The sequence below is a fragment of the Sinocyclocheilus grahami genome, unplaced genomic scaffold, assembly GCF_001515645.1.
Source record: "Sinocyclocheilus grahami isolate Dianchi unplaced genomic scaffold, SAMN03320097.WGS_v1.1 scaffold75.1, whole genome shotgun sequence".
Classification (NCBI taxonomy): domain Eukaryota; kingdom Metazoa; phylum Chordata; class Actinopteri; order Cypriniformes; family Cyprinidae; genus Sinocyclocheilus; species Sinocyclocheilus grahami.
Window position 1 is genome coordinate 1,039,649 of NW_015505254.1, and position 21,647 is coordinate 1,061,295.

The window sequence follows — 21,647 nt, forward strand, 5'->3', positions numbered from 1 at the left end:
TTGCCTTATCTGATATCTCACAATGTATATTCCATATAGGTCACAAGTAGCCTATTGCTTCCTTTTTGTTTTCATTGAAGGACAGAAGCATAAACTCTTAATGACAGCTCATATTGAAATAAGAGAAAGCTAGGTTAGATGTTTAAAACTTTTCCCCGTGTTTAACTTTAATATTAAATTATTTAAATATAATTTTTGTGTGATTTATTCTGTGTTTAACCAGGTTAATCAGATATGTCTTTAAATAACGGGCTGTAAAATATACAAATGCATCCGTCCAAAATGCATTTAAAGTTGATTTTCTGACCTCGCATTCTTTGTTAGTGAGGGAAGAACTGTCACCCAATCGATCGTCATGAGGCGGCCCGTGTCGTCACTCCGCCCGCTCTATAAAACTCCCCCCGACTCACTCACCTGGTTAGACAAACACCTCTCTAATCTACAGCTGGGCGCATGCTTATTTTATTATTGTCAATATTTTATACCCTGTTTAGTGGGCAAATTGAAGGAATTTTACAATTCTGACAATCCTCATAGTTTAAAAGACAACTTTTATGAATCTGGCAAGTTTTTCATACTTCACGGGCATGTGCAACATGACGGCAGAGTCCCAGCACTCGCCAGCCGAGGCGGCCAGTCCAGTGGTGGTGTCTCCCAACGTGAGCCTGGACTCCCCGATTCCTCTTCCTCAACCAGCGCTGAACCACCAAGCCCGAACCAAGGACGATGTTCTGATCAAAGCCGAGCCTCGGGGCAGCAGTCCAAATACAGACAGGGAGGAAGGGGTTTCATTGGGTCAAACAGAAGAACATCTGCCCGCCACTGGCAGCCGGCGGAGGAAAAGGCCAGTGCAGCGAGGTAAACCTCCCTACAGTTACATCGCGCTTATAGCAATGGCCATCGCCAATTCACCTGAGAGAAAACTCACTCTAGGCGGCATCTATAAGTTCATCATGGAACGCTTTCCCTTTTACCGCGAGAATTCCAAGAAGTGGCAAAATTCCATACGGCATAACCTCACCCTCAACGACTGTTTTGTGAAGATCCCGCGGGAGCCCGGTAGGCCCGGTAAAGGAAACTACTGGACGCTTGACCCCGCCGCTGAGGACATGTTCGACAACGGGAGTTTCTTGCGCCGGAGGAAGCGTTTCAAGCGGACTGATGTTAGCACATATCCTGGGTACATGCAAAGCTCGAGCGCTTTTACGCCCACACCTATGGGTCGACAGGCGTACCCCAACACCTTGTACCCGGGTGTAACGTCTGGCTACGGGTCTCAGTTGGCTGGTTCTCCGCACCCGGCGATGCTGCCTCACTATCAGGCATCGGCTGGGGTCACGCAGGGCCAGCCCAGGATGTTCAGCATCGATAACATTATTAGTCAGCAGACAGTGATGCAGAGTGGAGGAGATCTCAGCCCACAGTGTCTCTGCCTGGGTGCTGGAGACGTGGGTGCCATGACCTCCAGCTGTTCCGTATCCACCTCTGACCCAACCTGCTTTCAGACACAACCGATAAATCCCACGAGCAACATGCTGAACAGGATCACTGGACCTCTTGCTTCAAACATGACAACCAGCTACACGTACCCCTCCTCGGCTTCGCCTACTAACCTGTCCGGGGTCACGCAGTCCAGCTTCTCACCGGGAGGTTCACAGGTGTACTGTTCGGGAAACAGGATTTCGCTGGCCCCTGTGCGTTCTGGGTTGTGCGCAGATCATACAGAACCACTTTTAGGTCTCTCCGGGCCAACAATGAATATTTAGCTTAATGGAATAGAAATTCTTATGGAAAATAATGGAATATAAAAGTCGCAAAGCATGCTGAGCATGAAATTTGCCATATCATGTGGAACATATTTAATCTAACTGAGGCACAGACTGGGTCTTGGGGTTTGTGTATGAATAATGAGCATAATGAAATATGAATTCGATGCCATCTACCCATAAGCAATGACGAATTCAAACAGGTTGCAGAGATTATTGTGATTTTATATACGTTAGGGAATATTTACATATCCATAAACGGATATGTTCGGAATTCCTGACTGAGAAAAAAGAGGTGAATAACGGCACTAAAAAAAAGTAACCTTCTTAGAACTCGAGCTCATGAGATTTTGTAAAACGCAAATTTCGTTTCACCCTCTTTTTGTAAGAATATATTGTTATATGTATATACAATTTAAGGTTATTTTCATGCCAAATAAATAAATGTTATTAAAACAGTCCATGCACCTGCCGAGTTCTAGAATAACTTAGCCTATTGATTCATGCTGTTCTGCAATGCAATGAATACAAGGATATTTACAAATATCGTGAAATATTTAAATACGTGCCGTGAACTATATTGTGACCTCTGTATGCTAAACTATGAATCAACTTTGACAAAGCCTGAATAATATTAAAATAATTGGTCCCTAATGGTGCTGTGCAATTTTGTAATTAATCACTGTTTCTTTGTGACCCTGAAATATTTCTGTTTTCAGTCCTATGTAGGCTAACCTATTATTTGATGTGTCCGTTTATTTAGGAAATTTCGATTTTTCCCCCCCTCCAATTTTTGCTTCTATAGCCAATGGAATAAAATATTCATCTGGTGATTTGATGCAAAAAAAAAAATGTCAGTGCTTTTCTTTCTTTCTGTCTTTTGTTTATTTTCTATATCTTTGACTTATTACTAAAGTATCTAATCATTATTCATTTGGATAATTATTAATATCTTATTGTTATTATGATGATTATTTTAAGCAACATAAAAAAATAATAAATCATTTAGTGCAGCAAGGTGTGATGTTATTTGATTTATGCGTTTCCAGTTGATTTGTTGTCACATCTTTGAAAAATCGTCAGCTTTATTAAAGTTAAATCGTGCGGGATTTAACCAGTCATATAACCTATACGGATTTTTATTTTATTTGATCAGTATTATTTTTGTCATTTGTCGCGAATGTCAGTTAAATACACTGTTAAGGCGAGTTGATATCACGTACTTGCCGTTTTCTCCCTGCTGCTGCTTTTCTCGGCTCTAAACTTCCCGTAGTTCCTGGTTACTGACATGCTGATCACGTGATTACGGTGCCTGGATAAATAGTTTTTGGAAGCCGCGCGGGGGTATACTTGGAGGCTCATTCACGCGCAGCGCTGCGACTGTACACGATAACAAATGCTCGAATAATGAAAACTGAAAACTCGTTAGTGAATGTATAGTCATAGTGCTATTCATAAGATCCAAAAGTTCATATCGCATTCGGACCAACTACGCTCCATGAAAAGGAAATCGAGGTCTAACCGAGTGTCCAGTTAGACTTGAAAGCGCTCTGAGGTCTGGACGATTTTTGTGTTATGCAAGTCTGTTGTGATCCTTTCGAGTGTTTTTCGTTTCTTAAGGTACATTTTCTATGCGGCTCCCGGACGTGAAGAAAAGATATTCTTGGCTTCGGGAGGACTGGAGTTTTGTGGTTCCAGAACGCACAAGTGACTGAGAGGGACACACTGCTTGTGTTGGGTGCTACACGAGACTGGACACGGAACCCGAGAGAGGAAGACAAAAAGACTCTCCAAGGATGACTCTGGGGACGGACATGTCGGACAGTTCTGCTCTGTCCGACGATATGGACATCGATGTCGTTGGCGGGGATATTGTAAAAGAGGGTAAATATCTTCACCACCATCATAGTTTTCACTTGGACAATGACTCCGATGACAATCTATCCCAGAATGCGGGGGAGGGCGCAATCTCTCCGGGCCAAAGCAGCTTGGACTGTCCGGCTGACCGGGTCGGGCCACGGGATGACAACAGAACCGGTACGTTAACGGGGGATAAACCAGGGAAAAATGCATTGGTGAAACCCCCTTATTCTTATATAGCCCTGATAACCATGGCTGTCCTGCAGAGCCCAAAGAAACGTTTGACTCTCAGCGAGATCTGCGAGTTCATCAGCAACAGGTTCCCATATTACCGGGAGAAATTCCCCGCGTGGCAAAACTCTATCCGTCACAACTTGTCACTAAATGATTGCTTCGTCAAAATACCCCGTGAACCCGGTAACCCGGGCAAAGGCAATTACTGGACCCTCGACCCAGAGTCCGCCGACATGTTTGACAATGGGAGTTTTCTGCGCAGAAGGAAGCGCTTCAAAAGACACCAGACCAACGAGATCCTTAGGGACGCAGGGGGATTTCTACCTGGCTTCGGCTACGGACCGTACGGTTACAATTACGGCCTACAGCTGCAAAATTTCCACGCGCATCACCCCTATCACCCACACCACCCAGGAGCCGCGTTCCCTTTCCAAAACGCACCTTGTGCTCTTCCAACGCCTTCCTCCATATTCTCCACGCCACACAGCTTGCCTTCGTTTTTAGGTACCGAGCTGAGAAAGCCTTTCTATCCTCAACTCAGCCCGACCCTTTCTGGTCTGGCGCCTCTCAAAACGAACACCAATGGCCCAAGTCGGCCTTCCTTTTCAATAGACAATATAATTGGTGCGGCTAGCTCACCAGCTTCGCCGTACACCACACAACCGGGTGGACAGGCTCAGATCTTGGCCATGCTGACTCCCACACTTGCTTCTGCCACGAACCACTTGAATCTAACGCAGGAAACGATGCTTCAGCCCGGCACACAGACTTTCTCGAGCAAAACGTCGAGCCTTAACAATTGCCATTTCTAGAGTGGCAGCAAATAGAAAGTGCAGAAGTCCAGTTTAATATGGTTGTTTCGTCATTTGCTAAGGTAGGATTTACACTTTTGCAAGATTATAATGCCGCCTGTTTCATGTTTCTGGAGTCTTAAATAAAAGGATAGTTAAGTATATTTATGAACTGTAAATATGTAAGATTTTGAAGAGAGAAGCAGACTGAAGAGAGGAAGCTAAGACCATGTAAATAGTAAGCTAAGATTTCACCTTTGAACGGCCAGTGGACCTTTGCCGTTTTGTTCAGAAAGTCAAATAGTTTGTACTCATTGACATGGAATTTCCTCTTTTGGTTGACTTAAATGAAGATTGTTTTAATTATTTTATTGTTTTGTATAGTTTGTGAGTTTGTGAAAAGCACTGTCAATACCGAGACTTAAAACTCAGGATTTACTTGTTTTGAAAGCACATTGCCAGAGACAATAGGGGCTGTAAATAGATTACATAGCTTAACGTCCCACTTCCATAGTTCTCTCAACAGAAGTGTTCTGGTGAATTTTATTCTTATTTTATTTCTGTTGATAGATGATTATGTGGTTCTTGGTGTAAATCGCATTACCTCTTTCTGTCTGACTCTTGTTAATACATATTTCATTATTCCATTGAAAAAATATCTGTGAAAAGAATGTTATATGTAAAGAGACAAAACAATGTCCATAGGTCATTTTTTGTTGTATTGGCAAGACAATAAATGTTTGTGAATTTTGAAGATGTTTTCGTTAACTTATTTTCGCTTTAGTCTTAAACAGGCCTATCAGCCTGCAGCCTAACAGAGTTGTCTAACGCTTATTCACAAAATATTATATTTGATATTCAATTGACTGTCAGTTAGGAAAACCAATCATTTTAACCACATTGGTGAAAATGATTACACTAAACCAAAAACAGCTTATATAAAGCTAGACCTAATTAGACTATTCAAACTCAAACAACAATAATATAATTACATTGTCAAAATGTTAGTTTAATATTTGCTGCCACATATTATTTATTAAGGCTTTAGGCTAAATAGATAAAAAAAAATGAAAAGAAGAAATCATAGTGTGTGACAATTTCACACCAGTATTTAGTACGTTGAAGGCCAAAGGCACGTTTCCTCTTGTGTGGCGCTTTGAGCCATGATAATTGACCAGTTTCTGGCAAACGACAAAGAGCTAAAGCAATGGGAACATCAGCGCTTGAAAGCCTGTAATTGAATGTGAGGGTTCTACATGGATACCCACGATGTCTTTTGAGGATTCGTTGCTAATTTGTGGTAGCATTTTTTTCATCTGGAATCTAATCCACAATAATGCAGCTTCTTGCCCATTTGTTGATGTTGTCACTGAAGACCTTGTCCCTAAGGCTTGAATGGGCACCCAGCAAGTGGTCCCTAGCGAGACAAGCCACACACATTTGCTTCTGAAAGGCAATCGTCTGAAAAGACTCTCGGTTGTCCGCTTTCATGTCATCTGTGTTGTCTTGAGACATGTACAAAAGAAGCAGCGGGAATTCACCGTAGTGCGAAAAACAGACTGATGAATTCATTTCAGAGTTGGCCGAGCACACGGTACTGTTCAGAAGGTGGTATAAAAAAGCTGCCTTTATTTACTTGCTTCGTGCGCAAATGGGTAAATTTGCTTCGTGGGGTGTTTTTGACAACTGGTTGTTAGGCATAAAGGAAGGGTTGACTCACTCACCGTATTTTTCTCTCTTCTTCAACTCCGCAAATCCCTTTGAAGCGAATGCAAACATGTCGGTCGTGGCTGTAGCCTATTAATTCAAAACGTCGTATGATGTTTCATCTAAAAAACAAGCTAAATATTGGGCCATGTTTCATGAGAACAAAAGTGGACCAAACTAATAGTTTAACCGTATTTTGCAAATAATTCTGGACCACCAGCCAAAACTGCGCGTGAAACTGAAGTGGGTTTTTTTCTGTCATAATAATATAGCCATAGTCTATAAACATTTTGTATTTTTTTAATAAGCTATAAAGGCATACCTTTATATAAAATTATTATTGTTTTAAAAATTTTTGTAAAATTATAAGAACGACCTGCAGAGTCTAAGAATTTGTAAATTACTCAATTTTTGAGTATTAACGTAAATTAATATAGGCTAATGCGCGACTTATGCATTTCTGAGTAAGCCACTTTTTGGCTACTCAGAAATGTGATGCTTAGTATACTGAATAATTAAACCAAGTGTATAATAATTATACTATATATATATATATTTTTTAGCTTATGTATGTATGTATGTATGCATTAAAAAAATAGGGTGACTATTTTGGGGCATCAGGCTGACTTGAGGGCAGAGGTCATGTGCTTCTCTAGCAAAGACTGGGAGGAAGGACGACAAATGTATTGCTGGTCGGAGGTGACAGAGAGCAGCAGAGAGGAAGGAGCATTACACAATAGTGTACTTTTGATCTTACAGCGAATAAAACTGTTCTCGAGGCCTATGAATGAAATGGAAAGGAGAAAATATTTTAGCTTATGTATGTATGTATGTATGCATTAAAAAAATAGGGTGACTATTTTGGGGCATCAGGCTGACTTGAGGGCAGAGGTCATGTGCTTCTCTAGCAAAGACTGGGAGGAAGGACGACAAATGTATTGCTGGTCGGAGGTGACAGAGAGCAGCAGAGAGGAAGGAGCATTACACAATAGTGCACTTTTGATCTTACAGCGAATAAAACTGTTCTCGAGGCCTATGAATGAAATGGAAAGGAGAAAAATGTCCTCATAACCGCGCTTGCTTACATGTGGTCGTGTTTACGTCTATGTCATAATTTACAGCTGATGAATTTGTGGTGATTAGTTAAGTTTCAGAAAGATGGGCTCTTGATTAAAGGAGGCGAAATGCGAGATTAGCTTTAATGTAAAAGGGACGTTTATCATCTCTCTTGACGTTCAGTACTTTTCAGTCTTGTTTTGTCTCTCCATGAGAAATCACATCACTCTCCTTTAATCGGATCGAAAGTGTAAATCATGGGTTACGGCCTTAAATCCCACTAATTGCCCGTTCATTTCGCTTTCATTTTTTTTGTGGCGCGTTAGTTACACCATGAGGGGACCACCCACGATTTCGCGTGGAGCAAAGCGTAGCCTATCTCTACTTATCTCTTATATCGCTGTAATTTTAAAACGGATATCTCTAAAACAACTGCGTATTTGCTTCTGGCCTGGTGTTTTATATGTTCCCTACATTTTGCGACGTTGTCTGCTTTCTTGCACTGCTGTTCATCCAAATTATGGGGTCACCCTGTTGCGTGCAGTGATTTTTTTTCTTTCAGTTAACTGTGCTGTTGATTATAAAATGTAAGTTTACGTTCACCTTTACTAACGCTATCCGATCAACATTTCATTCAAATAAATGTGTAGCCTATATGTAGGATAGTTACGCATAAGTTTCTCTTTTTAATCGTTGTTGTAGGGGATGACGGTTTGTTTTAGATTTCATTTAGATATTTCTATTACCATTTAATTTTACATAAGGCCTATATTCTAGATAAGTAATTTTAAATATTTTATAGTTAATGTCTGCTTAACAATGTCTGAATATTTTTAAGCATAAGTGAACATGAATAATTTCAGGCTTTTATGCTGTACAGCAGGCGCTTTTCATAACTTTCTCCTTTTAGAAACGGCTTTCACTGGACGCGTAAAACGAGTAGGCATCATTCAGTATACATTAACAATGTTTGATCTCGTCAGGATAAATGGTGTCTTAACTATAAATTGTGTTGTACATGAATTAATTTGAATGATAAATGTGTAGGCTTATTATTATTTAATTTATGGTCAATTCAAGTAACGAACAAATAATTTACATATGGCACTGTTTTTCACATTTTTGGTTCGAATAATGCATAAAAGCGCTGACAATGATTTCTTATTCTTCTGTCATGATCAGGCTGCTTGTAGACCACACTCTCAACCTTTCATTAACCTAATAAGCAAAGATTATAGCATATAGTTTCATACAGCAAACGTCAGCTTTGTGTAAATATCAAATAGGCTATGCCATGGTTTGGGCTATACATTTGAAAGTGGCAATATATATTTTTGAAAATAATTTTTTTATTGCATATTATGATATTTTATTTAAAAAGACTTAGTTTAACGCATTATTTCAAAAGTATTATTAGCTATTAAATAGCTGCCGTTGTTGTTTTTGGCTTGTGACGAACAACACTCCACTGCGTGTCTAGTATTAGTGGGGATCTACTTACAAGACCATAGCTTGTAAATCTATTTTAGTTCTATAGTTATAATTAGAAAATTATTTAAAGCGTCTTGATATACAAACGAGTCTGAGATACATATTACCTTAGATGAACTGGGGCACCTGCTGCAAGAACTACACGGTGCTGTGCGTTCGTGCTACATTTAGCCTGATGTAGGCTACAAGTTTTAATTCATCTCCGTGAGGCCGTTTTTAAAAACATGATTTCTGGTCCAAACTTCTTTTTTTAATGCGCATTAACGTGATGTCCTTGTTATTATTTTCCTTTTTTGATTAATGTAAAATAATGAAACCTATTGACGAAACCTGCATAAGTCAATATTAGATGTTTTATTATTACAATGTGGCTTTGGAAATGTTGGCGCTCTGTAACTTTCCTAATCATATTGCTCGTTAAGACATTTATCAGTGGGTTCCACAATAAACTTTGTTGTTATGTCTTTAAACTTTGCTGTTCTCTCTTTCTCTCTCTCCTCTGCGTCTCTAACATACTCTTTCATTTAAAGCGGTGAAATAAACAGATGATGGGAGCTCTAGTCCTCATTGTGAAGGAATGCCGTCGGCCGAGTCCCCTGACACCCTGGCATGAAGCAGAAATGTACGGCCACAATAAATTAGGCCCTCCCTTCGCAGCCCAGCATCTCCCCCTCTATGTTTTTCTAGCGCACCGAGGAATCCTCTGCTTAATTAATTTAGAATGTGTAAATAAAGCAGAGATACAAGCCTCCCCTCTTCTCTGGAAACAAAATATTAACTTTGGAAGTGTTCGCCCCATCGACTTCGACTCACTGGGACTCACTGAAGGACACCTGCTGTTGGCCTGCCATCCCACACACAGAGAAACACACGGGCATCACCGCGATGAGCGATTTCTAAGAAAATTCTGAAATCTGTTCTGTCATCAGATAAGCACAATAGCTTCTTTATATGACCTAAAAATGACCGCTCGACAAAAAGTGATGTATGGTCCGTATAATGACGGTCTCCATGGCAACATGCCCAACTTATCCTCCCGTGAGTCTTCTCTGTTTGCCAGGAAACAGTAACGCACACTCCTCCAAGACGTGGCCTGGATGTCACCGAAGCGGAGCCTGGCTTAGTGACGGTTTAGTGTTAGCGTTATGGAAGCCCCAGGACTTAACTTGTGACCCAAAAACTCTTAGTTTGATGGAGAGGGGCAGCTGTCGTCTGTCCGCGAGCATGCTCCCGTTATCCGGTCAGGATACCACTACTAGGCTACCAAAAAAAAAGGCCAATTTTAACCACTGAATGATTTAAATGATTTGAACGGCTTATTCTCGGGTTTGCTTGACTCATTTAGCCTACTTATTGCCTTCATTTTGCTTTGCTTGCAAACCGGACCTTCATGAATGGCACACCTCTCAAAATTATTTTCTTCACAGGCAAATAATAACTACGGTTCGCTTTTAACTATACAAACTATAACACTTTTCCAATTTAGAAAATGACATATAAATACAAATGGTGCAACAAGGGTAGTGATTTTTCAATTTAGCTAGTCCCAAGAACCTATCAGTGACAGACTGAAAAAAATCTTAAGTGAAATGTGGGGATGTACAGTCGCCTCAGATAACGGCATAACGTCTCCCTCTTGCACTCTAGGAGACACATTTTCGCTCAGAGTGAAATTTTGAGGTCTGTCTAAACAAAATAATGATCTTTTGGTTTTCAGGACTAATCCAAACACGTTTCTCAACGGAGAAGCATGCATACCTTTTCATCTTGAAATTAAAACTTAATTCCAGTGTCACTTTTAACGGCTCTATTTTCCACAGTAAAAGAAATGGGATACACGTCTATTCCAGAGCCAGGTGAAAGAGAAACTTTGTCAGTGTATGCATTTCATATCTTCGTAAACCGAAGACTGTTTTCGGAAAGAATGGGAAAGTCCCGCGATAAAAATGAAGTTTACTATCCAGAGTGAAACGTGATCAGAGAGAGGTCGCGGGGCCAAACTTTTTAAGACTAATGTTTATTTAGAGAAGTGAGCGCTGTCTATGAGCCTCCCGCGTTCTCCTCGAGCGCAGCACTAATGTCTTTAGCAGAGCTGACCGGACCACCGCGCGCGCGAGCCTCTCCTGGCTACTGACACTGTGGCGTGAACCCCTTGAGGAGACTTGTGTATCAAAAAGCGAGACGGACAAATCACAATATTTGGGTTCAACACATTCATTATTGTGAAATTTTAACCGTTACCCAAATGGACTCCTTTCAGAACCAATTGACCCCGTAGCCTCTCCGCTTTTAGATAACAGGTAAAAGCCTCCGTGTTTTGTTTAAATGTGTATGTGCGTTGTTTGTAAGGAGACCGAGGCTCCATCGAACTCTGTGTTTTCTTACAGTTTGTAAAATTGAATTAGATACGGTTAGGAATCTGACCTCGTAGCAAACCTGCACATATTTCTAACTCCCAGGTTCGTCGTGTTTTGGGGTGTTTTGTTTGTTCAGCTGGAATGGCCATCAAACAGGTCTTCCGCGTCGAACTCCCTCTCCACTCTTGCCTCGCTCCCTCCTGAGACGGTTGTCCCCTCTCGCGCTCTCTCGGCCGCGCCTCACCACCAAAACGGATCCTAGGGCGGGTAATCAGCTCTGGAGGAACATCTTCTAACACACATACAAACATTTATGATGCTTTTTTTTAGTTAAAAAAAAAAAAAAAACCTTCAACACTCCAGGTCTGCAGTAACTCGTCGTTTTTGGCGGTTCATTATGGGATACAAGGATGTGCTTAACGGCTTTAACCAATGATTATTCGGGTATTTAAAAGACCTGAAATTAATTGAGAAAGATATTTATTAATCACATTCACCAACAATCTATTTTATGTATTAACAAATTCCAATTCGAAAAAAGTCCAATTTGGACTTTTAAAATTTCAAAAAGACCTTTATTCTCTATAGATGAAAATAAACGTTTCTTTTCAAGAGCTGGGTATATAAAAAAGCAAACAAAATTCTGTGCCTCTACAAACTTGCAGTATTGGCTGTATAGAGTTGCAGCAACAACAAATGTTGCTTACAGTTTAAGTGTTAGTGCGTTACAACTATTGGACAGATGCCACACCACTGAGATAAGGCCATTGAGAGCACAGATTCACAATGGCTGGGGAGCAACACATACCAAAGAACATACTCAAGTGAAGAGGCAGCGGGTAGAGAGTGCAGGATGAAGCCTCTCTGCACTTCACTCTCTTAGTACTACCTTTATGAGACCCTGTCATGGCAGAGCCCCCTGCCTCCCAGATATGGGCTAGCATACGGGCACAATAGCTTTGAGTTCACAGGGTGACTCGAAACACTTAATGTTCCACCACTCTCAAGCACCTTTCCCCAACCCCACTCTATATAGTATGGTGGTGTGAGGTAATGAGAGTTTGTGTATATGTGTGTGTGTGTGTGTGTGTGTGTGTCTAAACAATACCAGATAATCCATTGTCAGATAATCCGGATTTGTTGCACCTAGTGTTTAACACTCTGGACAGACATTGTCTAAATGTGTCCTGTCCAGTGATTCATTGTTTCAAGATGCTGCCGTGCTCTGTGCACCACTACTAATTCTTAAATGAACAGGATTGTTGTGTGCTATCTAAATGGATTTACTGTCATTATGCTCACATTTGTTGATCTGTGTGCAGGAGAGGAAATGAGAAGGGGAAACTATTTGCACATTTTGGAATGAAATCTTTCCTTCTGCTCCTGTTGGTCATCCCTCTTCTACACCCCAGCCAGCCAAAGCGAATCCACAAATGAAATGTTCTGGAACAAGTGAAAAGAGTTCTTTATATACTTTCATAAAACAACAAACATGGTGAAAATTTATTTTTAAGAAATATATAATATTAAAAAATCTATTTGTTATATATATATATATATATATATATATATATATATATATAAAAAACAAAAAAAAAGATAATGCGTTATAAAAAATATATGCTCACATTTGTTGATCTGTGTGCAGGAGAGGAAATGAGAAGGGGAAACAATTTGCACATTTTGGAATGAAATCTTTCCTTCTGCTCCTGTTGGTCATCCCTCTTCTACACCCCAGCCAGCCAAAGCGAATCCACAAATGAAATGTTCTGGAACAAGTGAAAAGAGTTCTTTATATACTTTCATAAAACAACAAACATGGTGAAAATTTATTTTTAAGAAATATATAATATTAAAAAATCTATTTGTTATATATATATATATATATATATATATATATATATATATGATAAACAAAATAAAAGTTAATGCGTTATTAAAAATGTAGATCGATAAATAGATCGATAGATAAATAGATGGATACATTTTAACAAATGTGCAAAAAGGGAATATTATTTATTATAAAATGACCAGAAATGTTTTCTTAATATTTAAATATATATTTTTTGATATATGTTTACAAATCTGATTAGTAGATTATTTACAAATTCCTTCGTTTTTTTCGACACTGCACAATTTATTAATTTGACATTAAAATATTAAGTTTTATTAATATTACTTTTACGGACCAATTCTCAGTATTAACTAGTTGCTTATTAGCATGCATATTATTAGTATATTGGCTGTTTATTATCATTATCATTATATAATATTAATATACGTATAATATATTATTATATAAAGCACATATTAATGCCTTGACCATTAATTGTGCATGACCATATTTTAGATCCTTTAATCCTACCTCAAACATAAACGTAACAACTACCTTGCTAACTTGTAATCAGCAGCAAATTAGGAGTTTGAGGCAAAATTTGTAGTTAATAGATAATTAATAGTGAGAACAAATATGAATATAATATATAGAATATTTAAAATATACAATATAAATAATTTACATTATACACAGTCATAAGTACTCATACAACCATTATAAATTATTTATTTGTGAATGATTTATTTGACTGTTAGCTTACCTTTTTCAGAGAAATATAAAAGCATGTTAAGTCTTAGCCTCTTCTTTGTAATTAACACTATTAAATAGTGTGTTCCTCCATGCCATTGTTGTAGGCAGCAAGACATGATTAAGTACACACATGTGCTAATCTTATTTTAATAGATAGCAGACGATGCATTTCTATCTGCCTGATTTTTCCCTTGAGCACATATGTGTGGTAGTTGTTGATGCATTGAGGTTTACTTATGATTGTGTCTGTTTGTTCACACCGCTGACAGGTATGAGGCCATCATGCATAACTTGGAATTGCACTTACTCTCACTAAAATACTTTTTCCTGCATCAGCAAACACCACAGGAGCTGTGGAGCACCGTTGTTACTACAGCAACTCACTGCCATTTTCAATTTCTCACAACGAAAGGAGAGTGGAGGTGGAGACTGCTTATCACTCTTCGAGAGAGTTTCTAAGGTAGTAACCCTACTTTGTGGTTTTAGTCCTAAATACTGCTTCTCATACCCTAATCCTTTAAGAGAGGACTGAGTGTGTGTGTGTGTGTGTGTGCATGTGTAGTTATATTCCCCTTAGCCTTTTGTTGCCTTTAGAGAACCTTTCCTAGGACTATTTTTCCGTCCTGAAGCACCATGTTATGGAGGAGCAAGTCTTTTGTGGTGTATGTGTGGGTTTCTTGCATATATATATGTGTGTGTGTGTGTGTGTGTGTGTGTGCGTGTGTGGCCACACAGGGCTAAAGGTTCTGAAGTGGGTTGTAGTTTTCAGCCCCCAAGTTCAAAGCTGAGGAGGACTGAAAAGCGGGAAAAGATGATGAGACCTCTCTAATGCGCCTTATTTAAAAAATGTTAGGAATAAAGAAATAAAAGCTGGCCAGAAACAATGGCCGTCCTCCCTGAGAGGCAGCAGCAGCGGAGGTGAAGTGCCCTGAGATTGCAGAGCAGAGGCTCAAACAGAGAGGCATCTGGCAGTACAGGGGCTGCATATAATCTGCCCTAATGATTAATGTCCTCCAGTAATTTTACTAAGGATTTCTTCTCTCTTTTTCTGTCATGAATGCATTGTGAGAGATCTCAGAGAAAGTATGCCTCTCTCTGTATGTGCATGTTGCTAGCAGAGAAAGTGACAGAGATGAGGTTAAGTGGGCTGTTTAGATGTAACAGATGCTGAGTGAATGAGAGAGAGGAGAATGAAAGGACATCTCAGGGCTGCGGGAAGAAAAAGTGAAAATAATATAATTGCACAGGGTGTCTCCATATCCTATGGTTGCATATGCGTTTGAACCCGGAGTGTTGGCTGTATACGGAAATACAGCTGATATTGAGGCACAAAATCAATAATGTCTCGAATAAAACCATTTGATGCCAACTATCTTCTTACTCTAATATAACCTTCTTCTATTTTTGTTACGTCTCACCTTCTTTTATTTCTGGGTCATGTTTTGGAGTAGGGCAGGAAGTTTTTCCTGGGTGTGTGTGCCGAGGAGCACGAGGGAGGCCGACAGGGTGGCAGGCCCCTGTGTGAGCAGTATGATGGGGGGGGAGAGGAAGTGTGTATGCACCAGTGTTTGCCTTCCCCTGCGGTCCTGCCCGGCTCTGTCACAGACCATTGTGGCCTGGGCAGATTAATGGGCAGCAGTGGCAGGAAGCTGAAAGCTGGGACAGAAAAAGCAGGTAACAGATATGCTGCTCCATCCTCGTGACTTCTTTCTTCTTGTCATGGATCTTATTTTCAGTACAGCTTTCAAATGGTTTCATTGGTATGGTAAATAATTGCCAAAACATACACACACACAAATATTCACAGATTAAAAACAGGATGTAAGTAGGAATAAAGCAGCATGTTATGTTTGCCATTTTTTGCGTGTTGCACAATGTTTCAGTTATTCTCCAGTTGTGATCCTGTTCTCCTGGTTGTCATTTTGCTGCAGTAGGACTTTATATATACCTCACAGCCAGATTTTAACTTGCTGTGGTTCTCCAAGTAGGTATGTAATTTTGTCCTTAAAATGATTATTTAAACCTTAACATTGTACAAATATTATTACAATTCCAAAACACTTTTACTGTATTTTAAATTGTAATTTATTCCTGTGATGGCAAAGCTGAATTTTCAGCAGCCTTTATTCCAGTCTTCAGTGTCACATGATTCTTCAGAAATTATTCTAAAATGCTGATTTGGTGCTCAAGAATAATTTCTTCATATTAGCATTGTTGAAAACAGTTGCGATGCTCAATATTTTTTGTGGTTACCATGATACATTTTTTCAGGATACTTTGATGAATAGAAAGTTCAGAAGACCAGCATTTATTTGAAACAGAAATCTAATGTAAATGTGTTGACTGTCACTTTAGATTAATTTAATGTGTTCTTGCTGAATAAAAGTACAAGTATTTATTGCTTTAAAAAAATACTGACCCCAAAATTTTGAACGGTAGTATACATGTACCATTTTTTTTTTTTTTGTGGATTTACTGTGTAATGTCATAAGTATAAATACATCTACTTCAGACAAAATGAGATTTGGCCAAAATGCCTAACCTCAAGAAGACAAGGTAAAAGCAGAGAAAGGGTAGAAATGACTTCCTTTGTGTTATATTTAGCAAGAGTCTGGCAGCACAAATTTAGAAGTGAATTTGCATTAATTTTATGAAATAATGTAGTTCTTGTTTTCAGTGTGGATCTGTCTGACAAAAGACCTTCAGATCTAACCGTAGTTTTACCGTTTAACCTGTGCTGGAGTATTACAGGTCAGGAGCGCTGAACCAGAATCAGCTTTGAGAACCAGGAGCAGGGTAGGATGAAAAGGAATCAGATCCCAGATGATTCCTTCTGTTTTGAGCTGCGTTATGAACACCGGTCCAGATGGCAGTGAACGGGTATGTGCTCAAATCGAGCCAACTCTCTCACCCTCTGCTGTTCTTCTTCCTGTGCTATGTCAATCTTATTGTCCTATTTCAGTTCAACATGCTTTTCTTGGCATGGACGTGTCAGACCCATGCCTTTCTCCCTCTATTTTTACACTTCGATTTAGTGTATCACCCAATTCTAGATTATAATGCTTCTGGTTTGCTTTACATACCTAGATACCTTCTCTCGCTCCCTTCGTTCTCTCTCATTCATTCTGTTTGTACTTTCTCTATGAAAAGAGCACGAGACTAGAGAAAGCTAAAGGGAGAAAGGTCACTCTCGGGTGAGTGATATCACCCTTCCCAAAGTCTATACCATATGCTCACACTCCGTACAGGCACTCTTCTGCCATGCATTTTTGCAGATTAGTAGATATGTCAAAGTTTTTTTAAAAGATGACAAAGGAATAGCAATTAATTTTATTTTCACAGTAAGTGAATGTGAAATTAGTATGTTAGGTTATATTATATTCTTATGCTGGTTAACTATTGTACATTTGTACCTTCGTATATGTGAGTGTATGCAAATGTTGGTTCTTTGTGTTGACACTGCAGTAATTTAAAGAGCCAGTACAGAAAATGAATGAATGAGTGTGTGTACGTGTGAAGGGGATCCTGTTGAGAGTATTTGTGTACACAGATGCAGATCGGGGAGAAAGAGGGAGAGTAAGAGAAAGACAGAGAGAAAGAAAAAGAGAGAGAGAAGATTGGCCAATGTGTTAGTGTGGAGAGGGCAATCGAGGGGATCGTCTTCCCCGCTGGCCCTTGCCTGGCCCCAGCCGTGGTTCTCCAGGGGTCCCTCAGTTCCTTAGGAAAAACATTTCAGCCCCTGTCACCTCTGAACCCAGCCCTCGGCCTGTTTATCTTGGCTGTGCTGCCTGACAGCTTTACTGATGTTACATACAGCCACACAGGGATTGAAGGAAAAGGAGATAGAGAGGGAGAGACAAAGAAAGACAGAGCGAGAGAAGAGGGGAGGAAAGTAGGCGGCAGAGTTGGTTTACCCAGATCCTAATCGCCACGTTTTGAAGCCTTTTTTGGAGGTCTCGTTCAGTACGTCTCATTAGTGATGCTGGAGCAGAGGTGGGAAAAAAGGTGGGAAGCGGAGAGGAGGAGTTAAGAATAAAAGTGGGAGTTGCCTTGCTGAATGGCTTTAAATTAAGATCAAATCTATGATGTTTACTAAAATAAAAATTTTATTCTTGTAGCTCAAAGAGTAGAGCAAGGTCATGGGTTCAATTTCCAGGGAAAGTGAGATCTGATTGAATGTGATGTAAATCACTTTAGATAATGTAAATGGATGTAAATGTGAACTATTATCTGCTTTCTATTTTACATCTGTACTTTCTAAATGCATTTTAATGAATAATTCTGTGAACTGTTCATATGTTCTACTGTGCATACATGCATATGCTATTTTTAACATTTAATTTTTTAACCCTGTGTTAATATTTTAAAACACTGAATGTGTTTGTGGCAGGTCTGTGTTCAATTCAGAATTGAGAGAGCCCTTTATATTCCAATTCATTTCCTGAAAGTTTAGAAAAAAAAACTTAAAGTTCGAAGGTTTGATAGACTTACTAGGAAGCAAATACTTAAATTCTGAATTTTACTCAACTTAAAATTTGCAGCCTATAAGTTCACCATGGGATTTAGAGTATTGCCATTTTGCTTTCTATAATTCAAAATAGATCTTATATATTTATGCAGAGAAAGAGCTTGTTCTTGGGCCAAGAACTGAGTATTCCCTAAATAATCTGTACTACATCTATACCTAGCAAAAGACCCTGTTGGTTTGCTTGTGTTTGAAACGGTTATTCTGAGTGGATTTAATGGTGTTACATGGTGTTTTTGATGTGGTTTGGTGTGATAATGTTTATGATGATGTTTGATTATACACTCATTTGTTTGGTATGATTATGTTCAGTTTGAAGGTGCTTGGATCAGTCTGGTATGGTGGTGTTTAATTTGGCAGTTTATCGTGGTACAACGGTGTAACGTGGTGTTATATGGCTTGGATTTGTCTTGGGGTGTGTTCAGTTCTTCAAGGCATTGTTGCTTATGCAGCTGGACAAGCTGTAATAACACAAACACAACTTAGCACAGCACTGCAGGTTGTATTAGCCCAGATCATGTTTCCCACAGCACAGAACCTGACTTGTTGGTTGGGGGGACTACACCACAATTACTACGGTGATTAATCACCTGAGACAGTGCCTTAACAGATGTGTTTGTTTGTAAAAATGTTTGCTTGTCTTATTAGCCCCAGTGGTCACCCATTGTGTCTCCTGTCTAAATGACTGTTGTTCTTGCATGGTTGTGATAATACCAAGTGGCATTATTGTTTGGGCTGTTGCTCAACTAGTGTTGAATTCCAGTGGGTTAAGCAGATTAGTGCAGCCATAAGGGACTGTAGGGGTGTAAAAACATCCAGTGCTCGAATGTGACAAAATCCAGACTGTAGTTTTCATCCCCTCCACTAAAATTCAGAACCAGACAAACATGCAGGCATTTTTACCACAGAGCATATTAACACTGCTGTAAGCAGTTTTCTTATGTTGACAGACTATATGAGTTCAGTCCAAGTACTTTATCCAAGACAATTTATCCAAGCTATATAAAACATTCTATATTATTCTTTATGACATTATCTGAGCCTGAAGGTCCACTGTTCTGCAGAGTTTAGCTCCAATCCTGATCAAACTCACCTGCCTGTAGCTTTCTACTTTATTTAGCTTGTTTTGGTGTGTTTGATTTGGGTTAGAGCTAAACTGTCCAATAAAATGTATCTCAAAAACCTTTCTAAATATTCTACTTTGATATAATCCAAGTTTTTATGTAACATTCTATAGATTTATACTTTGACATTACATACTGTAGCATTGATTCAGAAATACGTTCATTCATTCGTTTGTCATTCATTGTCAGATATTACCTAAAATTGCAGGAAATTATTATTATTATTATTATTATTGTTTAATTTCATTAATTCATTCATTTTCTGAATGTTAAATGACAGAAAAAGTATGCATTTAGAGGGTGGATGTGCAGTCTAATTAGAATTATGTTTTAAGTGTACAGTTTTGATAGAATGTAGTCACAAAGAAAAATATCTGAATTGCTATTTTATTTACATTTTTTTTAACATTTTTTCTTTTAGTCTTATTATTTATACATGGGTTTTCCCTAGTCATATCATAATGTAATTACCTTTTAATATTGTTATGTGATGCTATATGTTTCTATATTTCTATATACTGTATCTAATATATTAACTTTTCTGTCTCTCTCCATCTCTCTCTCTTTCTCGCACACACACACATGCACCTACGCACGCACGCACGCACACACACACACACACACACACGTTTGTTTTTGTGAATTGTGGGGACATTCCATAAGCGTGAATTGTGGGGACATTCCATTTTTATACTGTACAAACTGTATGTGCTATTGCCTTACACCAACCCTACACCTAAACCTACCCCTTACAGGAAACATTTTTACTTTCTCAAAAAAACTCACTCTGTATGATTTATAAGCCTTTTGAAATATGGGGACATGGGGTAATGTCCTCATAAATCACCTTCTCCTTGTAATACCTATGTCATTACACAAATTTGTGTCCTCATATGTCACAAAAATGTGCGCACACACACACACACACACACACACACACAAATATCGTGTGGTATGTATTTTCTATGATGTCATCCATTCTCTCAGAAAGAATTCCAGCTATACTTAAGCATGACTTTCTTTCTTTTTTTTAATATTCATTGTATGTATTTTCTATGATGTCATCCATCCAGCTATACTTAAGCATGACTTTCTTTCTTTTTTTTAATATTCATTGTGGAAAATCTGGGAACATCATTGTGCAAAATCCTAAACAGTCTATTATATTTTTATTACAATAATCAGTCATCTCCCCTTCAAACACATATTTCATCAACATCATTCACATCATTCTCACATTGTGTAGTGTATTTAGTGAAAACACTGACCCGATACACAACATTTTACCACATAAGTTATAGCATCATCCATCCTCTTATTCTGTTCTGTCTGCCATTTCTGTGGAAACAGTGCTCTACAGTACAACAGCTGTGAGAACAGAGGTTGTAAGGGTCAGTCACAGGCTGAGAGAAAGATCTGTGTAGGCCTGTCAGTAGTTACATAGATTTTAACATCTGGCATGGCCCTAGAGAGACAGAGGGCAAAGAGAGAGAGTTAAAGCGCTCTGTGTCATAGCATTGACAGCCTAACCCTGTCTGACCTTTGACTACTGCTGTCCTTCACTCTCTACCAAACCAGGACATTAGTCAGCCGTGGAATCTTCTTTTCACCTCTACTCACTAGATCTGTTCTCAGAAGAATTGTTTGTTATTTTAGAGCTATGCTTAAATATTGTGGAGTGTATTATTATATGTGAATTAAATGTTAATTTTAGCCAACATTTCCATATATACATTATTTGTTTTGTCATTAGCTTTGTTGGGCATGGTTATGACAAAATGAGTTTTATGTCATCACTGAATAGACACATACAGTATATAGTTGGAAACTGATTCCTTAAAAAAAAAAAAAGGGCTGAATGTCGTTCAGTTCCATTAACAATTTTTGCACATTTGCTTTTGCTGACGTGGACTGAATTACTTTTATAAGCCGGTTCATTTTAGTGAATCATTCTTGCATCAGATTACCAGTTTAATCAGATTGCTTAATGAATGACTCTTGTGAGCTGATTCTTATTAGTGAATCAAACATACTCAAGAAATGTAGTACAATTCCTGAACAAATCACTGTCATAAGTTGATTCTTTTTAGTGACTCAAAAACATAGAGCTTGACATATGTGATGTGTTTCCTGAACAAATGACTTACTT

At 38.9% G+C, this 21,647-nt stretch overlaps 2 protein-coding genes across 2 annotated transcripts; both read left to right on the forward strand.

The window, feature by feature from the left end:
- The first annotated feature begins 263 nt into the window (after positions 1–263).
- Positions 264–1,766, forward strand: LOC107585912 (forkhead box protein E4-like). The gene has a single exon (XM_016273092.1). The coding sequence runs from the start codon at positions 555–557 to the stop codon at positions 1,764–1,766; it is 1,212 nt and encodes a 403-aa protein (XP_016128578.1). The 5' UTR covers positions 264–554.
- Positions 1,767–3,202: 1,436 nt separating this feature from the next.
- On the forward strand, positions 3,203–5,101 carry LOC107585929 (forkhead box protein D2-like). The gene has a single exon (XM_016273109.1). It carries the CDS (start codon positions 3,563–3,565, stop codon positions 4,670–4,672), a length of 1,110 nt encoding a protein of 369 aa, XP_016128595.1. The 5' UTR covers positions 3,203–3,562; the 3' UTR covers positions 4,673–5,101.
- The last annotated feature ends 16,546 nt before the right edge of the window (positions 5,102–21,647 follow it).